The 19,030-nt window shown below is 34.4% G+C and overlaps 1 protein-coding gene across 4 annotated transcripts in view; it reads left to right on the top strand.

Moving 5' to 3' along the window:
* LOC138710896 (adenylate cyclase type 3-like) overlaps positions 1 to 19,030 on the top strand; it is a 780,256-nt gene that overhangs the window by 586,140 nt on the left and 175,086 nt on the right. For all 4 annotated transcript variants that reach the window (XM_069842085.1, XM_069842087.1, XM_069842086.1 and 1 more), the window contains exon 7: positions 10,021 to 10,159. In XM_069842085.1, the coding sequence (XP_069698186.1) occupies positions 10,021 to 10,159 (139 nt within the window). The remainder of the gene's footprint in view (positions 1 to 10,020; positions 10,160 to 19,030) is intronic.

Here is a 19,030-nt window from a genome sequence, read left to right as displayed (position 1 = left end):
TTCATGCCCATTTGACGAAACTCTTCGTAACAGCAGACATCACAAAATCAGGTATGTAATCGCAACATACCTTAAGTCCAATGGCTACACTACCTATGAAGAAGTCCATGGAATAGTGGATACTGGAAGTCATCGGCGTATTGATATTATAACAAAAGGTTCTATTCTGGATCCGACCATCAGATTCGAGACGCATCAGAATCAACCTGAGGAGGTTAATCTAGAGAAAAGGAGAATATATTAACCCACTATCCCTTATTACAAAATATCATATAAACTCAGGGATATAGAAGTCATCGGATTAATTGTGGCGCTAGAGAGACCATAACAAAACAGTTTGTGTCATTCTGTCATAAATATGGAGTCCCAACAACAACAATTAAGGAAATTTCTATTATAGCTTTGAAGGGTTCTCTGCAGATTTTACGGCGACATTTGTATTTCAATTCAAATTACAGTTGAATTTTCTCAGTCCATTTTTTTTATCTGTATATTTACAAATTTTCATTATGTGAAATATTATCTACTGGAAATATTTAGTTGCTCGTAAACAAATTTCTTGTAAGACATTTTTAATGTCATTTTAAATGTTACTGTTTAACATTCTTTGTCTTTGGCAACCTCACCAAGTTGAGGAAGATTTATTTATTTATATTTATTAAAGATAGCATTGTTATAATTCGAACGTGTTGCAACACCAAGCACAGGGATTGCAGGAGGGCCGAGGGGTAGGAGGACTATCCTTATGTCGATGTAGATTTTGTTACTCTAACAGTGGAAAGTTAGAGAAGGGGAAACGTTTATAGATAAAAAAAAACTCAAATTTAATTTTTTTTTTATTTCAAGAGGGCGGAGTTCAAACCCGGTAACTCCCCATTGCTTACGCCTCTCGTGTAAACTGTATATAATTAAAGGTAAAGTTTCAGTCATGTATTGCGAGTATAGGGAATTAAAAGCAAACACTGAAAATACCTTAGTTTTGTAGTGTGGAGTAATAGAAACTCCATGTGGTCACTGGGAGAGCTGTGGTCCTAGCCAACACGCCCTAAATAGGTTCCTTACTTATATAGGAAAATCGTCGTGCTTGAAGGAAGAAGGCGGCCATATTCCATCGTTGTGACGTTATTTGAGATGGAGTGGGAGAATGATTGCAGTGTCGCCAACTGTGGTAACCATTCATATTATCTTACACACCTAACAAAACCTAACCTAACCTAACCTAACCTAACCTAACCTAACCTAACCTAACGTGCTACACACCTATTGGAACATTCCTCACGTTTAACACACCTGTTGTAACATTCTTCACAGTTTCATTTCGTTTGCCGATATTGGCATCCCTGCTACACCTATAAAATATGTAGTGCTGGAATTCTGAGTCATCTAGTGGAAGTGAAATGAAACTGCGACTGTTAATTACGTTTCCGAAGTTGTTTCTGCAAGAATTATTGTGTCATTGTAGTGATAATTGCATTTATATTGTACAACTAGCCGTACCCGTGCGCTCCGCTGCACCTGTTAGAAATAAATATAAAGTAATTACATAATTAAAATAGGACATTTGATCCAGGGAACATTCGTGTTTGATAGAAGGATAAATCGTTTAATATGTTACTTAATTTAAATTGGATCCAGATAATTAAAATGCGATCATTTTGGTCCAGAGACACTCATTTGGTGCAATGACAATTCCTTTAACATGTTTCTTAATTTTTATTACATGCAACCATAGTTTAATGAAGATTGATATCATATAGATTTAATGTGTAGGTCTATATTTTATTTTACTTGTTATAGGTTTCCATTGAATTATGCTAATAACTTAATTTTAACCCTTGTTTTCTACATATTCAGTAAATGGCGCTTGGCCCACTATGGTTCTGAACCCTTCAAATAACTTAAATTATATTATATAATATTACATATATTATATTATATTATATTATATTATATTATATTATATTATATTATATTATATTAAATTATATTATATTATATTATATTATATTATATTATATTATATTATATTATATTATATTATATTATATTATATTATATTATATTATATTATATTATATTATATCAGAAGTTACGGTAATAACAGTATTGCATTATGTCCATCTAGAGAAATTACACTTTCCAATGGTGAAATAATAATTAATTATACAAATCGGTTATTTAGCTTCCGATATTACTTCATACAAACACAGAAACATTCTCTGTAGGCTATCTTTGATAGTTTTCGATTGTTGCTGTCCAAGGCCCCTTATAGACGAAGTCATTTGTTTTTTAATTCATTACACGGCCTTAGATGGCAGTTATTTTAATTTTAAAACTCATTTATCTCATTAAATATCAGTCCTATCAAATTTTTCAATGAATAAAACTTATCGCAAATTATTTTTAAAGAAACTTTTGTTATGAAACATTTTTCATAAAAATCAATATTAAGCGAGATATTTCGATTTATTTAATTCAGGCCCCCTTATAACTCCCCTTTTAAATAAAATATTTTGAATGCCATATAGCCTAAAATCTAAGTTACAACGAACTTAATTTATATTCCAATTTTCATCGAAATCCGTTCAGCCATTATCGCGTGAAAAGGTAACAAACATACAGACAGACATACAAACAAAAATTTCAAAAAAGCGATTTTCGGTTTCAGGGTGGTTAATTATATATGGTAGGACCAATTATTTTTGGAAAATCGAAAATTACCAGAAAAATTTCGGCTACAGATTTATTATTAGTATAGATAAAAATTTAAATGTGTCGTGGCTGAGATAAAAGTGTTCTAAATTGATTTCCAGCGCCACAATCACAGTGATGAACGTGTGAATATTCGTTAGGAGTCCGTTGGAAGTGGCCGTAGAGGACCGAAACTTGACCTAATTAAATTTACTTACTCTCTCACTCACTGAAAAATTATTATGTAATTAGTAGATTATTGTGGCTTGTCAATGCTCGTTTCTTCAAAAGTCATTATTTCTGTTTTCATCATAAATATTCGAGTTATAAATCATTAGTAATTTTTCTAAGTTAAGTCATGTTGGAAATCGTATTCAACATGATATGATATGCTTCGTTGCTAGAAAATAAAGCTGAATATTATGCAATATCACTTTAAAACTTCTGCTCCTGCCACAATCATTTCTGACCGTTGTTCAAAACTGCGGTTGATATTTTGTTGGAAACATGCCACGCGTGCATAAATTGCAGAACAGTTGATGGGTTGAGCTTGGTTCTCCGCCACTGATCTATAGCTCATACCTCAGGGTAACGGCATCATAAACAGGAAGTGTGAACAATAAATTCAACACGAAATTTAGTTTCGTGAACAAAAAGAACTATAATTTCCTCTAGAAACTAATTATGTATAACCTGTGTGGTTCAATAATTCAAACCAAGGACCGAGTTTCGAGCTAATGTTGGGTGTAAAGAGGCGACGTCCATCCTATGTTAACACTGCGGCAGTATAAATTTTATGATTTTATAACGGTTTTCATTCGGGCAACATCCATATTTCAACAGCTACTTGCCATGAATTGTTTAGGTAACAGACATTAACGCTGGTGGAATGCTCCTACAGACGAGAAAGATGGAAAAGACATTTCACATTACATTTGATTACACAGAGCGTTGCAACGTTTATCTACTATATTCAAACATGCTTTACAATGTAGATCTACAAGAATTTTTTCACTACATTTATGCATGACCAATACAGGTGTGTCAATTGTTGTAAAAAAATAATCACTTTTTGAAAATAATAAAACAAAAGAACGACTCTTTAAAGTAACACAATAGAAATATAACAGTTTTTTAAAATAACTCATTTCAAACGCCATCCATCTCAATCTATTCATTCACGTACGGGCTATTCCATCTCAAATCGACCGAAATATAGAGAAAATTGACCTTGCGATTTTTAAATACAATGAAACTTTTTCTGTCCGTTGACAACTGTGATACAATGCTTTGTGCAAAGTTTGAGGCATTAGAACTTCATAGTGTTTAAATTTAAAATATTTAAATTTATCGTATTTTAATAAAATTAGCAAATTTAAACTGTTGTGGCTCCGAAACCCTTTCACCCAATGATCAAAATCATGGTTTATTTTGATGCTGAGACATTGAAGTTTATATTGACATATAAACAGTTTTTCTTACTTTTTACGGAAATGGAGAAATTTACATTTTTCTTCATTAAGACGCCTTTGACCATGAAAAAAAAATATATTTTTAAGATATATGGTTAGATTCTGCATTGAAAGTACAAATAAACACATATTTTTTACTCGTGCACCGTTGATAAGAAAGTATTGAAAATATCAAATAAAGAAAATAAATAGTACGCGCGTGAAGTAACCAGCTGACAGTGAGGCGGGAGCTAGCCGAGACAAGCAAGGTCAGGAGACAAACACGTGATGTTTCGTGTAGTAGCGCATAGCTGGGCCAGCTTTATCACAAGTTTTCAAAAACACAGGAGTAAATTGACGCCCAACGCTCGCTTATCTTCAGCTCTCGGCCAGTGCGTGCGGTACTGCGCCGTTCAAGTCTAGGCGTGTGAAAATAATCTATTTAATACCCTCGAAACTTATTGCCGAGCCACTAAGCAAACAATGCCGAATCCCTCATAATCAGGGAAAGGATTTATATGTAAATACATATTTACTTATAAAGCTAATATAATTTATATTTTGCATTATCTTTATGTTTCACAATGTGTAGGGTTGAAAAATCCTACTTTTATTTTCCATATTTTTCCATATTTTAGAGTTTAGTACATATTTTCGTTAATTTCCATATATTTTCCATATTTCATATAAAACAGTCCATATTATATTAGGTTTAACAATAAAACAAAACAAAATTCCATTAACTTTTAAAAATACATTTCAACAATAGAGATTTAAACACATGTTCAGTAATCCCTTTAACATCAGAGTTATTTGAAAATTAGCAGTCCTATCAACAATGGGAAAGTAAGTTACAAAACTGTATTAATTTAATTTAAAATTTTTAACAGACTTCAGTTGTGCAGCTCAACAGTTAAATGCCAGTCAGAGTACACATAGGTTCAGTTTTGTAAATCATACTATAAAGACGGTAAATATGCCAAAAGTACGTCATTCAGTCAATTTAAAATCAAAACTAACAAGTTACATTTCAGAATTTAAAGAAGATGGTTTATCAACTGACAATAAAATATTATTTTGTAATTTGTGTCAGTGTGCAGTATCATCTACACAAAAGTTCCTGGTGCAACAACACATTACAACTAGTAAACATCAGGCCAACAAACAACTAAATTCCAAGCAGAGACAATTGTTTTTAACACAACCAACAACATCGAATGTAAGATCTGAGTTTAACATCGACCTGTGCCGTTCTCTCATCTCTGCTGATATTCCTCTCTACAAACTAAAGAATAAGGTCTTCAGGGAATTCCTTGAAAAATATACTCAACATACAATCCCGGATGAGTCAACACTTAGGAAGACGTATGCTCCATCCATCTACGATGAGACAATACAGAAGATAAGAGATGAAATTAAAGATAGTTCAATTTGGGTTTCCATTGATGAGACTCCCGACAAAGAAGGTAGACTTGTTGGTAATGTAGTTATCGGTTTGTTAAGTGAACAATATTCTGAACGAATTCTTTTACATTGTGATGTTCTAGAAAAGTGCAATAACAAAACTATAGTTAAACTGTTCAACGAAGCTATGGGTATCCTGTGGCCAAAGGGTATTATGTACGATAATGTGTTATTCTTTATTAGCGATGCTGCCCCTTATATGGTCAAAGCTGGACAAGCATTATCTGTTGTATATCCTAAATTGACTCATTTTACTTGTGTGGCGCATGCATTTCATCGTGTGGCAGAAGTGGTCAGAGACAATTTCCCTAAAATAGATTTGTTGATTTCATCAGTGAAAAAAGTATTTCTCAAAGCTCCCAGTAGAGTTAACGTGTTGAAAGAAATGTACCCTGAAATTCCATTGCCACCAAAGCCAATTTTAACTAGATGGGGTACATGGCTAGAAGCAGTTGAATATTATGCCGAACATATAGACTCTATTAACAATGTTCTCCTTGCATTGGACTCTGAAGATGCAGTCTCAATTGATACTGCGAAAACAGTTACCTGTGACATAAGTGTGAAGAATGACTTAGCTCACATTCAGCATACATTTTCATGCATCATAAAAACGCTCAAAAGTCTCCAAAATAGGCACCTTTCACTATCTGAAAGTTTTGAAATTATAAATAGTACTGTGGAACAACTGAATCGTGGTAGAGGTAAAGTTGCAGATGCAGTAAGAGCTAAGGTGGACACTGTACTTTCAAAAAACCCTGGATATGAAGAACTACAAAAGGTTGTTGCTGTGATGAGTGGTGAATCAACAGTGAAGATTAACTTGGACTTATCCCCAGCAGACATTGTGAAATTGAATTATGTACCAGTTACTTCTTGTGACATCGAACGCTCTTTTAGTCAGTATAAATCTATCCTCAGAGACAATAGAAGAAGATTCACTTTTCAGCACTTGAAAGAAATGTTTGTAACCTATTGTTATGGTAACAGACAATAAAAATTGTGTTTTGTTGAAACTACATTGGAAGATAAGGTACGTCCATTATATTTTTTGTTTAGTTTGATTAAAATGTACCAATATTTAACGTACATAGTCATTTTTTTATAATTTTAAGTCCATATTTAATTCCATATTTTGGTAAAAATCCATATTTAATTCCATATTTTGGTAAAAATAACTACATATATATTTACATATTTCATATATTTTTAGTCCATATAAATCCGTTCCCTGCTCATAATGCAAGGTTTTTTCTCAATATTTTTTACATTTTTACAAAAAGGCAAAAAGCCTAAAAGTAAGTAAAATCAGATTAGCTGTCTCTCTGTATACAATAAAAAATAAGGATTACTTCTTAACATAACCTACCAAATGTCAGCTTCAAAATGAGCTCCCGTTCAATGATCTGCAGTAAATGGTTCCAGAGTTCTGAGCGCTGAAAAAGCTTGTTTTTATAAAATACGCTAAATTTGCCGCTCAATAGTACGAAAACCGTTTGACTTTCGATACTATATTTTTGAAAATGCACTGTCCTCAGCACCTTCTATAAGTAGGGAAAAAATTAGAGTATAAAAATTATGCGAGGATTTTTACTGATCGATTTCATATGGAATAGCCCGTACTCGTGTAATGTAACTTTCAATGAAGCGCATACGCATGTTTTCTAGTATGTCATGCATTTCGTCCCTGATCCTTTGCTTTAATTTGTCCAAGTCGACTGATCGTGTAGCGAAAACTATGTTTCAAATACCGCAAGGGGAGAAATGACAATCGAAAGATAGGATGATACCGAAGAGAGTTCAGGTCATTGAGAGAACTTTGTTACTATTGTTCATATCTTTCCAAAAGAGCCCAAGTCATGGATGGAATTTATTTACTATAACCTCCTGCTTGTTTTCTAGTATGAGTCTAGGTAGTTGATAGAATGCACAGGTTTTTTTTCGAACTCAGATAAAGAATTTGAATGGCATCATATGCGTCAGGAGTCACATGACAGCTGAACTGTGGCGAGAGGTGACGGACCAGTAGTGAGTGATCTCATAGTCAAAGTGCACGGTGACTCACAGCAGAAATTCCCAAGAAAATCGAGAGTTTTTGGGAGTGGTACATTACGACTCTGTTCAATGCCAAGTACAGTTAAGTGAAAATAAAAGAAGTCTGCAATAAACGAGGTTTCGTTATTTCCAAGAAAGGCATCTTCTGTGTACTAAATAAGATTGGTGAAGCTCGAATGGAATTAATTTGTATCATCTCGTGGGGTGCGGCGACTTGTGACGGGGGGTGGATTTGCTTGGTTTTTCCACTCTGGAATTAATCCCATCCGAGCTTTGCCAGTCTTATTAGGTACATACAAGATGCCTTTCCTGGAAATAACGAAATCACGTTTTTTGCAGGCTCCTATGATTTTCACGTAACTGTACTTGGCATCGGAAAGAGTTGTTATGCACCCCTCCTAAAAAGGCTAGATTTTCTTGGACATTGCTACTGTGATACGCAGTGCATTCTGATTATGAAATCACTCACTACTGGTCTGTCATCTCTCGCCGCAATTCAGCTGTAGGTGTGATTCCTGACTCGCATGATGTCATTCAAATTCGTTATCAGAGATCGGAAACAACCCTGTATTCACTAAAATCTGCCCATATATCTTGACAAAAAATTAGGTCCTTAACAGAACATGTTTACCATTCACATTATGTTACCTCGTAATGCAATAAAAGACTAGGTCCTTAAGAAAATGTCAGCCACTCTTTATATCCTCAGACGTGACTAGATACTTGGTAACATTTGAAGTTCTTAGTGCAGGAGACACTTCTTAAATTTACAAAAGAGATTAAGGCGTTTTGACAGAACTAAATCAATCACTGAATAGTCTTCTTATATTCTCATAAGAGACGATGATTTTTGCTATACTGTACAATAGTAGTCTGCATTTTCTATCTTCAGCCGTGATCGCAGCAAACCTACCTAGCTTAACCAACCTTGCCGGTACATGTGAACTAGAGGGTGGGGGTTGAGAAGTCGCGTTCTACAAGTACTAAATGTAGGACTACATTTGAGGAGGTCAGATGCAAAGGGATACAAGTGACATTTCTAAGAACCTGAGTTAGGTGCATCGAGGACAAGCTAAATCATCTAAAATTTTATTGGCAAAGAGGTATATCTTTTAACCACATCTCACACTAAAATTGAAATAAACATAATAGACAACATAATACGTAAGACAAAACATAAAATTGCAACCTCATTCAAGAAATGAAATTACAACATTGCATGCAGAACAAATAACACTCTACAAAAACATCTCAACACACAAACAGCACAAACACAAACAAATACAACTACACAGGCGTATACAAACTCAAATGTAATACCTACAGCAACTTCTACATAGGACAGACAGGCAGATCATGTCAAACACGTTACAAAGAACACATCACAGCCAAAACAAAATTACAAAACACCTCCACATATGCAGAACACATCACAAATGCCAACCACACCTACAGAGACATCAACTCAGACATGGAAATACTGCACATCTAACCAAAAAGCCAGAAACTCAACACACTAGAACAATATGAAATATACAGAAATACGAAAACACACCCCAACGATATTCTCAACACACAACTCAATTTCAAAACACATACACTCTTTGACTCTACACTACAAACGCATCCTCACAGGAAACAAGAGGCGCCAAGACCAACAACGACCAGTTCTGAAGATGACCCAAAATATGTCGAAACATGTTAACAAGGTACGTTCAAATTTAACACAAGAAAGTTCTTATCATACATTTTCCGAAATATAATAAAGAATTTCACGAAATGTACGAGAGCTTAAGTACTTTCAACCACATTTTCTAAAAAAATAACTAAAGTGCACTTATAACTGTCTCTTTCTGACCCTCTCATTTGCCGATCGCTGTCGTACAAGGACCCCACATATTTCCGAAAGAGACAAAGTTACTGACATATTTTAGTCACTTGTCCATAGAATATAATGACTCGATACTCTCTTGTATCTGCAAATAACCTACATTCTTGGCATTAATATAGCTAATGTTTAATGTCCTCAGCGATGACATGCTTGTGGGTGAATCGAGAAATGCATATAGTGTGTTAGTTGGGGGACCTGAAAGAAAAATACCTTTGGGGAAGCGGAGACGTAGATTTGAGGTTAATTTTAAAATGGATTTGAGGGAGGTGGAATATGATGATGGGGGCTGGAATACTCTTGCTCAGGATAGGGACCGATGACGGGCTTATGTGAGGGCGGCAGTGGAACTCTGGGTTCCTTAAAGGCTATTTGTAAGTAAGTAAGGTTAATGGTAATGGTAAATATTGGTTAAAATTTTATCAAGAATTAAGTAATGAGTTTCATGTGGTCTCTGTTTCTGTTCCTCAGGAGAGTACACATCTCCGAGAAGACACTGAGTTACCTCAACGGAGAATTCGAGGTGGAGCCGGCACTGGGAGAGAAGAGAGAGGAGATGTTGCGCATGGCGGGGATAAAAACTTTCTTCATCGTCAAGGCTCTAAAACCGGTGAGTAACAACTGGAAATATTCATAAGAAGAATCCCAGAAAGCTTAATCTGAGAGAATTAAGCTTTGAAACTCTTCATTTTCGTCGTGCATAATTAATTTCTATTGAAAATTGCAAGAGTAGGATGAATACTTCACCGATTTATAACTTTTCTGATTAACGAAAAGTTCAAAATGAGAATTGTCTTTTGGTAATGAGAAATTGTCCTTAAAAGCTGGACAAGAAACTACGCAATATCTTGTCCTTACTTCATCTTTTAATAATGTAACTTTTAAGAGTCTTCTAATTGTACTACCAATAATAATTATTGTGCCTTTTGATTGCCTACATTTCCCTCATTATTCTAGACATCTGTTTCTTCATTTTGAAATATCGTGTCTTAGGTTTAAAACACATAACAGACTCCTGTCCCTTATGGAGTATGTGTTTTTTTGATTGCCTACCTTTCCCTTATTATTCTAGACATCTGTTTCTTCATTTTGAATTATCGTGTCTTAGGTTTAAAGCACAGAACAGACTCCTGTTCCTTATGTAGTATGTGTTTTTTTGATTGCCTACCTTTCCCTCACTATTCTAGACATCTGTTTCTTCATTTTGAATTATCGTGTCTTAGGTTTAACGCTCAGAACAGACTCCTGTTCCTTAAGGAGTATGCGTTTTTTTTATTGTCTACCTTTCCCTCACTATTCTAGACATCTGTTTCTTCATTTTGAAATATCGTGTCTTAGGTTTAAAGCACATAACAGACTCCTGTCCCTTAAGGAGTATGTGTCTTTTGATTGCCTACCTTTCCCTCATTATTCTAGACATCTGTTTCCTCATTTTGAAATATCGTGTCTTAGGTTTAAAGCACATAACAGACTACTGTCCCTTATGGAGTACTGAGGGAAAAAATTGTCTTCCATTTTTCGCTCACATAATATTTCTATGTTGTCCAAATTTTGGGATTCCAAACAGACTAAGTTTCATTACTGTGTGCCAAAGACCCCGGGATACAAGATCTCTTCGTCCTCAGATCGAAAATCTTGGACCGTAGCGTGACATTGCCTCCATACGTAATGTGACAATTTTTCTAAAAACTTCCCACACTAGTTAAGAAAATATTGACTTTTGTTAATAACTGGGAGATTACCGACATTTTATTTCGTAGATCTATGGCTCTTTTATTTTAATAACAATTTTTAAACGTAAATTCCTTTCAGTACTTTCGTAATAGTCTGGAAGTGAATTCCACGACGTTTGTATAAACTCTTTTAATTTTTATCGTTTAGATAACATTACTTTGAATGTTTTGTTTTAATGCAGTCTAACATCCTAATGAGAATAAAAAATTTAAGTTAGGATTTCTCCGAAATTCGAACGTATTGGAATAAAAAATAAACAAAATTCCATCTATTAATGTAAAAAAGATATTACAAAACGTGTTTGTGTTTTGATATTTATGTTAAATTATTTTATTACCTGTTGTAGTACAAAAACTTCATGACACGCCTAGATGATAGACAACTGTCAAAGCCACCAAGTAATCAGCCCAAGCGGGGCTCGAACCCGCGCCCGAACGCAACTTCAGACCAGCGGGCATGCGTCTCAGCCGACCGAGCTACGCCGGTGGCTTTACAAATGAATTTAATTTTCTAGACTATACCTGTCTATAAAGTACAATAATAAATAAGTAAATAAATAAATCAATCAATAAATAAACAAATAGCTAAATAAATGTAAATTATCTTAAACTCTGCAGCAATATCCTTAATATTTGCACCGTTTTTAAGGCGTTGAATAATATTTACATTGTAAGAAACAAGTTACTGAGACGTGAATGTGTTTGTGACTTGATGTCTTACCGGTATGTGGGGTTTTGGATACTGGTCACAACAGACCACGTTGTACTGTTTTGCTGTTTTCTTTAGACTCAGACGCATTCTACTAAATCAGCGGGTCAGTGTAGCTTGTTTCGTAGTTAATTCAGAGATATATGTTTAATCATGATGTGATAATTATTTTCCTCCTTAATATTCTCTGAAAGTCAGTGTAGAATTTACTTTAAAAACTAGACGCTTAAATCGACATGAAAGAAAGAGTAAGCATAATTTTCAATCACTCTGATAATATGCTATAGAAGTTTCGCTGCGAAAAGAATTTACTGTCGCTTTGAAGATACATTTTCCAGTTCCAGCACTCCATACACGCTTCAGAAACAAGTCTATGAATTCCGTAAACAATGTCACTAACTTCCATTCCCTCCGTACGGAGTGAAAACAATTAACGGATTTTATTTTCCCCTCTTTCTGCTTCCAAACAAATTGCTGAAATTAAAGCCGTCGTACAGAAGTGCTTCATCACGTCTTCTAACCAGCAAACCGTCAGCCCAATTAAAGAGTAATACGAATTCAGTGGGCTGGCTGGTGCTGCTCTCACCTCGCTGTTCGCGTAGATAAACTCCTCCTTTGTCAAGAGCTTCAGCTCAACGCAGTCGTTCCCTTTTGCAAACTATATATTCTCGGCGAAACTTAGAATACCCCTATCGCTCAGAATTCAGTTCATAGAACTGGAGACTTCAAAGTATAAATAGATTCTGTTTGTGATGTACTGTTGTAAAGCCTTCTTGCTATATAAACTAAATAAGAAGACAATATACTTGAACTACGAAGTATTCTAATCTTTTGATTAACATTTTCTTCTATTTGCATTATACAGAATATATCAAAACATGTGGGAAAGCTCTGCGAATTCATAGAGGACCTGAAAACAAACAAAAAATTTAACATAAACATATGGTCAATTTAATTCCGATCATCTACACTAATAATAAATCTGTAGCCAAAATTTTTCTGGTAATTTTGGATTTTCCAAAAATAATTGATGTTAACATGTACCTATAATTAACCATCCTGAAACCGAAAATCGCTTTTTTGACATTTTTGTTTGTATGTCTGTCTGTCTGTCTGTCTGTCTGGATGTTTGTTACCTTTTCACGCGATAATGGCTGAACGGCTTTCGATGAAAATTAAGTTCGTTGTAACTTAGATTTTAGGCTATATGGCATTCAAAACACGTTATTTAAAAGGGGGGCTATAAGGGAGCCTGAATTAAATAAATCGCAATATCTCGCTTATTATTGATTTTTGTGAAAATGGTACATAACAAAAGTTTCTTAAAAAATTATTTCCGATAAGTTTTATTCTACGCAAAATTTTGATAGGACTGATATTTAAGGATATACAAGACTTTTAAAATAACAATACAATACATTTTCACCGCCGCCTCAGATTATAGCGTTGTTGTTCTTGCAGTAACTCCTATGTGCAAAATATAAAATTTTTGAGTAGGAAAAAAAACACATTTATTCATTCCATGGCAATGGTACTCGTACATAGGAGATCGTGAATTCTTACATTTTCGAAAGAAAGAAATATAATTTTATTACATACCACTATATATGCTGTATCACTATTTAAGTTATTTGAAGGGTTCAGAACCAAGCGCCATTTACTGAACACGTAGAAAACAATGGTTAAAATTAAGTTATTACCATAATTCAATGGAAACATATAGCAAGTAATATAAAGTTTACACATTAAAACTAAATGATATGTCAATCTTCATTAAACTATGGTTGAATGTAATAACAAATAAATATAGAAACATGTTAAAGGAATTGTCATTGCACCAAATGAGTGCTCTCTGGACCAAAATGATCGCATTTTAATTATTTAAATACAATTTAAATTAAGTAACACAAACGATTTATCGTTCTATCAAACACGAATGTTCCCTGGATCAAACGTCCTATTTTAATTATGTAATTACTTTATGTTTATTTCTAACGGGTGCAGTGGAGCGCACGGGTACGGCTAGTATAAAATAAGGTTTGTGCAAGAAATCAAGCAAACCTAGAATACGGTTCTGCGATTGGTTTCTTGAAAATGTTTACAGTGGACACCTTGATCCACAATTAATGTTTATGACTGATGAGGCATGGTTTTATCTCAATGGTCATGTCAATTTTCGATATGTGAGATATTGGAGTGATAAAAATCCGCATATTTTACAGTAAGACCCGTAGGGATTTGGTGTGCGGTTAGTGCGAGACGAATAATCGGGCCAATATTTTGTAACATAACTGTGAATACAGACATGTATGTGCATACAATACTGCCTCCAATTTTCAGCCAACTGATAGACGAAGAAAAATATTATATCTACAGGACAATGCTGCCCCATATACTGCCGAACGTTTAATGGGCACCATAAGGGAAGTTTTCGGAGACCGGATAATAAGCAGAAGTTTGTGGCCCCCTAGATCCCCTGATCTCAATTACTGTGATTTTTTTTTATCTTTGGGGAAATTTAAAGTGTGAAATGTATAAAAATAATCCCCATACTTTAGAACAACTGAAGGACGCAATACGACAGAAAGTGACGAAAACTGAAGGACGCAATACGACAGAAAGTGACGAAAATTACTCAAGCTGAACTGCAAGATGTGTCACATAAATATTTTAGGAGATGTAGGGCGTGTCTCATGGCAGAAGGAAGTCATTTTCAGCAGTATCTGAAGTAATTGGTAAGTACATAATATTTCGTATTTGAAATCCAGCGGTAGGAACGCACACAGCACACGGCCAGTGACGCTATTGTCACGCAGTGAATGTGCGCTACGCTGCAGCTGGGCTCAGCATTCCTAGTAAAATGAGCTATCAATACTATCAGTATGATGTTATGTTCTGTACTGTCCATGCTGATGTGTTGTGAAGTCGCACTACGATTCCTAATGCAAGGTTAGGTGAAATATGAACACTTCGTATCAGAAAAGTTAATCGGAATAAATTACTTCAGATTTTGGCAGATGATCAAGTACCTCAACAGATTATAACAACATATATAAAACAACCATCATAGCAATGTATGGTCTGTATTGTCCGTGCTGATATGCTGTGAAGAACCACTGCCTTTCTCAGTGCAAGGTTTGGTGAAATATGTGCACTTCGTTATCAGAAATGAGTGGAATATGTGAAGGAATAAAAGAGTGTTGTATGTACATTACATTTGAGCCACGATAAGGGCATTCTTAGTACAAAGCAAACCTTTTCAACAAACTCAGAATTTTTCGTCGACGAAAAAACTAGAATACCGTGATGGCACGTATAACGCTATGGATTGTTTTGAAAAATTAGGCTGTTTAAGAAGAAATATGAGACCATATGTAACTTATTTAATTTGCAGGAAGTTTTGCGTGTTATTTGTTCACGTTGCCGTGACGTGGTACATTAAGGAACACATCTTCCTTCGCCAGCAGCTACTATCTCAGAGCAGGAGTAATGGCATCCATCACAGTGTCAGACTTGCGAGTAATATGAAATATTTGATGCGTGAAATTATTTTTCACCTTCAGTTGAGCCTAGGGAGTAATACTATTAAAAGCCGCTCCAAGTTGCATTACCAAGATTTAATTCCACCCGCATACCTTGTCCTAAGGTTACGGGAAGGGGAGTATTCGAGATTTTAGTTCGATAAATATATCGATTCGTGAAATTTTGTGTCTGGAAGACATTATTGTTATAACAGACCCTTGTCCTAATACATTACTGGGAAACAGTAAATAAAGTTACTTCATTAATTATTTTCTCTCGTAATTATAAGGTGTTAAATTATTGTACGCACTTAAAACAAATGTATTTACTATAATTTATGACACAATTCAAAATGTTGCTGGTAGAATATAATATAAAATTAACGTAGTATATCAGTTCTACTTCCTACATTTTAGCCTGTTATTTAAAGACGCTATGTCAACTAGGTACTTTATTATTAATATCGATGGCTGAAATTGATGATATCAATCAAACTCCTGTATATCCTCATGAGGAGAATAGGGCATTCACAAAGTGCCTCCATCTGACCCTATTTGTAGCCAACTTCTTCACTTCGCTCCATGTTTTCTCCTTCCCAGCAATTTCCTCCAAAACTGTTCTCTTCCATGTATTTTTTGGTCTACCTCTTGTTCTACTACCCTGGGGGATCCAATCCAAAGCCATTCTTTCTACTGCTCCATCTTCTTTCCTGATTGTGTGCCCTATCCAATTCCACTTTCGTCTTTTGATTTCTATTGCGATTTCTTTCTGATTTGTTATCTTCCATAGTTCTGAGTTTGTGATTATATCTGGCCATCTAATTTTTAAAATTCTTCGTAAACATCTATTAACAAATGTTTGCAGATTATTTTGTATAATTTTACTTGTTTTCCATGTCTCACAACCATATAATAAGACTGATTTCACATTACTGCTAAACATTTTAATTTTTGTAGATCTACAATCGTAGATCTCGTAGATATAATATAAGATTTCCATATTGTGGACAACTGGACAAATGCACTATTTGCATTTTTTTTTATTCGGTTCTTTACATCCTCAAAGGCTCCACCATCCTTGTCAATTATACTACCCAAATATTTAAATTCTTGAACAGTATCAATGTTATTATTATTTATTATAACTTTATCTGTCTTTTTACTATTTAATCTCATTTCTTTAGTTTTCTTTACGTTTATTTTCATATGAGCCCGTTTTATTACTTCTAATAAAGTATTAACTTTATTCTGCATATCACCAAAACTATGGGAGAGCAAACAGATAAATTGATGATAGCGAGATAGTATTTGACGAGATGAGGCCGAAAATTCGCCATGTGATTAATTGACATTTGTCTTACAGTTGGAGAAAACCTCGGAAAATCAAAGATGATAATTACGCGCAAGCGAAAATTGAACCTACACCCCAACGGAACTCCGAATCATGCGCAAATGCCCCAACTATCTGAACTATAACGGTAGCTTCTAGTTTATACATTCAGAAATAAAATGTCTGTGGAATATAAGTTAGCATAGATTCTAAATAGATTTTACATACTGTAGCAGCCAAAAATGTAGTACAACTATTGTCGTAATATATAGTATGATGACAAAATTCAGATCAGTATCGCAAAGATCAGTTAAAACGTTTTCTTTTTAGAAGTTTAATCATTGTTACGAAAGGAGTATAGAAAGAGGATGAAATGTTTTCTACTTCATTAATGAGATAATCTGGTGAAGAAAGGGGTCAAATTATGAAAAATTAAAAAACAAAAAATGTTTGAATATAGGAATCTCCAGACATTTGTCTTTCTTGTCTTGGTCCTAAGCTGCCATTTTAAAATCGCTGGATGCAGCTACATCATTTGTTTCGAGAAATTATTTTGCTGTACCGTCCTATCTGCAATGTTTTCATGTAGGCTAATATCTCAGTGTGTATTTGTGTATAAAATGATTTTATCACAGATTTATTATATAATTCCTTTTATTTTATAATACATCAGTATTCTTTTTATCAGTAGACAGACAAGTATCCCCTGTGATTTCAAGGAATTTCAATATTTCCGATCATTTCATATAACTTCACTGGGCTCATTCCAAATGATGTGTTCAGTATCCTTTACACAGCCGTTTTTTGTGTGAAATTTCTGTTATTTGCGAGCACGTAAAGTTGCAGTAATATTACATAAGTTGTTTTGTGTGTTTATAAGTGTAATAAAATGCCTCGACAACCAAGAAAACGGCCTTAGAAACAAACATGTAAATTAAATAAAATTAGGGGGGAAAAGGGAGGAAGAGAGATAGTAAGTACTGAAGTGTTTTTTTTACAATCATAAGAGGGGTATTAAATTTTGAATTTTATAATGCGGGTGTTTTTATGTACTATTGGCGACACTGACTGTTATCTTTGCCATCTATTCAAAGAAGTTATAACTAGGACCCGGAATTTTATTTGCTAAACATGTGGAAAATATTTATGTTTTTATGTGCTTCTTCTTCTTATCTGGTATTACAGGCCAAGTGGACCTTAACCTCCTCTATGGCTCTCTTCCATCCTTCTCTATCCATCGCCAACTCCCTCCAATTCCTTATTCCTAACTATTAATGATGGGCGAAGTTGTTCTTTTCCCGGAACAGTTCCGACGGTTCCGGTTCCGAAAAAATACTATGTTCCAAATAACAGTTCCGAAATAACAGTCACCAGTGGTGATGAGTCGGAGTCGTTGAGTCGTTCAAACGAACGGTACAGTACCCTTCCTCTTCACCATAGACAAATAACACCATGCAGCTCACACTGGAGCACTCATAGGCATGACATAGTACACATTCTTATCTATAGATGGCACTGCAATGCACATTCGAATCGATTTTGGAAAATTGCTGTGCATGCGGACAGAACTCAAAAGCTTAATGTTAGTAATTACACAGCTGTTGACTACAAGGACAGAATACAACACTTTGTTTTCGTACATAAAGTTATAAAGATATGGTAGCCAACTAAAAAAAAAAAAAAAAAAAAAAAAAAAAAAAAAATCATTAATTTTTATTTTTACTTTTCTTAATGCACAGTTATAATAATAATAATAATAATAATAATAATAATAATAAATATTACAATTTCATAAATAAAAAAGATATATATTGGCAGTACTGAAACCTGGAAACCCCGCAGTGGGTTAGTAAAATGTTGGAATCGCATCTTTACCAAAGTGTAATTTAAACTTCGCATTAAACATCGCTCTCCAAATCAGTACTTATATGGGTAGTTTCCAACAAATAATGCTACAACATTTTTGTCGTTCTTTGATAACAGAGAAGATAGCACAAAAACTTGTGCTTGTCAGACTTAACCTCAACAAACGACATACAGACATTGTAACTAAACCTCTCATTACCATTTACGACTTTAACCTTTGTATAGAATCAGCTGATCAATGAATTAATAATAGTATGCGTACTTTATGACTTTGTAGAATGTTTATAAAACAGAATTAGTCAACTAATGGTGAAATAAACCA

This window comes from Periplaneta americana, chromosome 12 (genome assembly GCF_040183065.1).
Source record: "Periplaneta americana isolate PAMFEO1 chromosome 12, P.americana_PAMFEO1_priV1, whole genome shotgun sequence".
Taxonomy (NCBI): domain Eukaryota; kingdom Metazoa; phylum Arthropoda; class Insecta; order Blattodea; family Blattidae; genus Periplaneta; species Periplaneta americana.
Note: the sequence above shows the minus strand (reverse complement) of the source record. Positions and strands in the feature narration are given on the sequence as shown.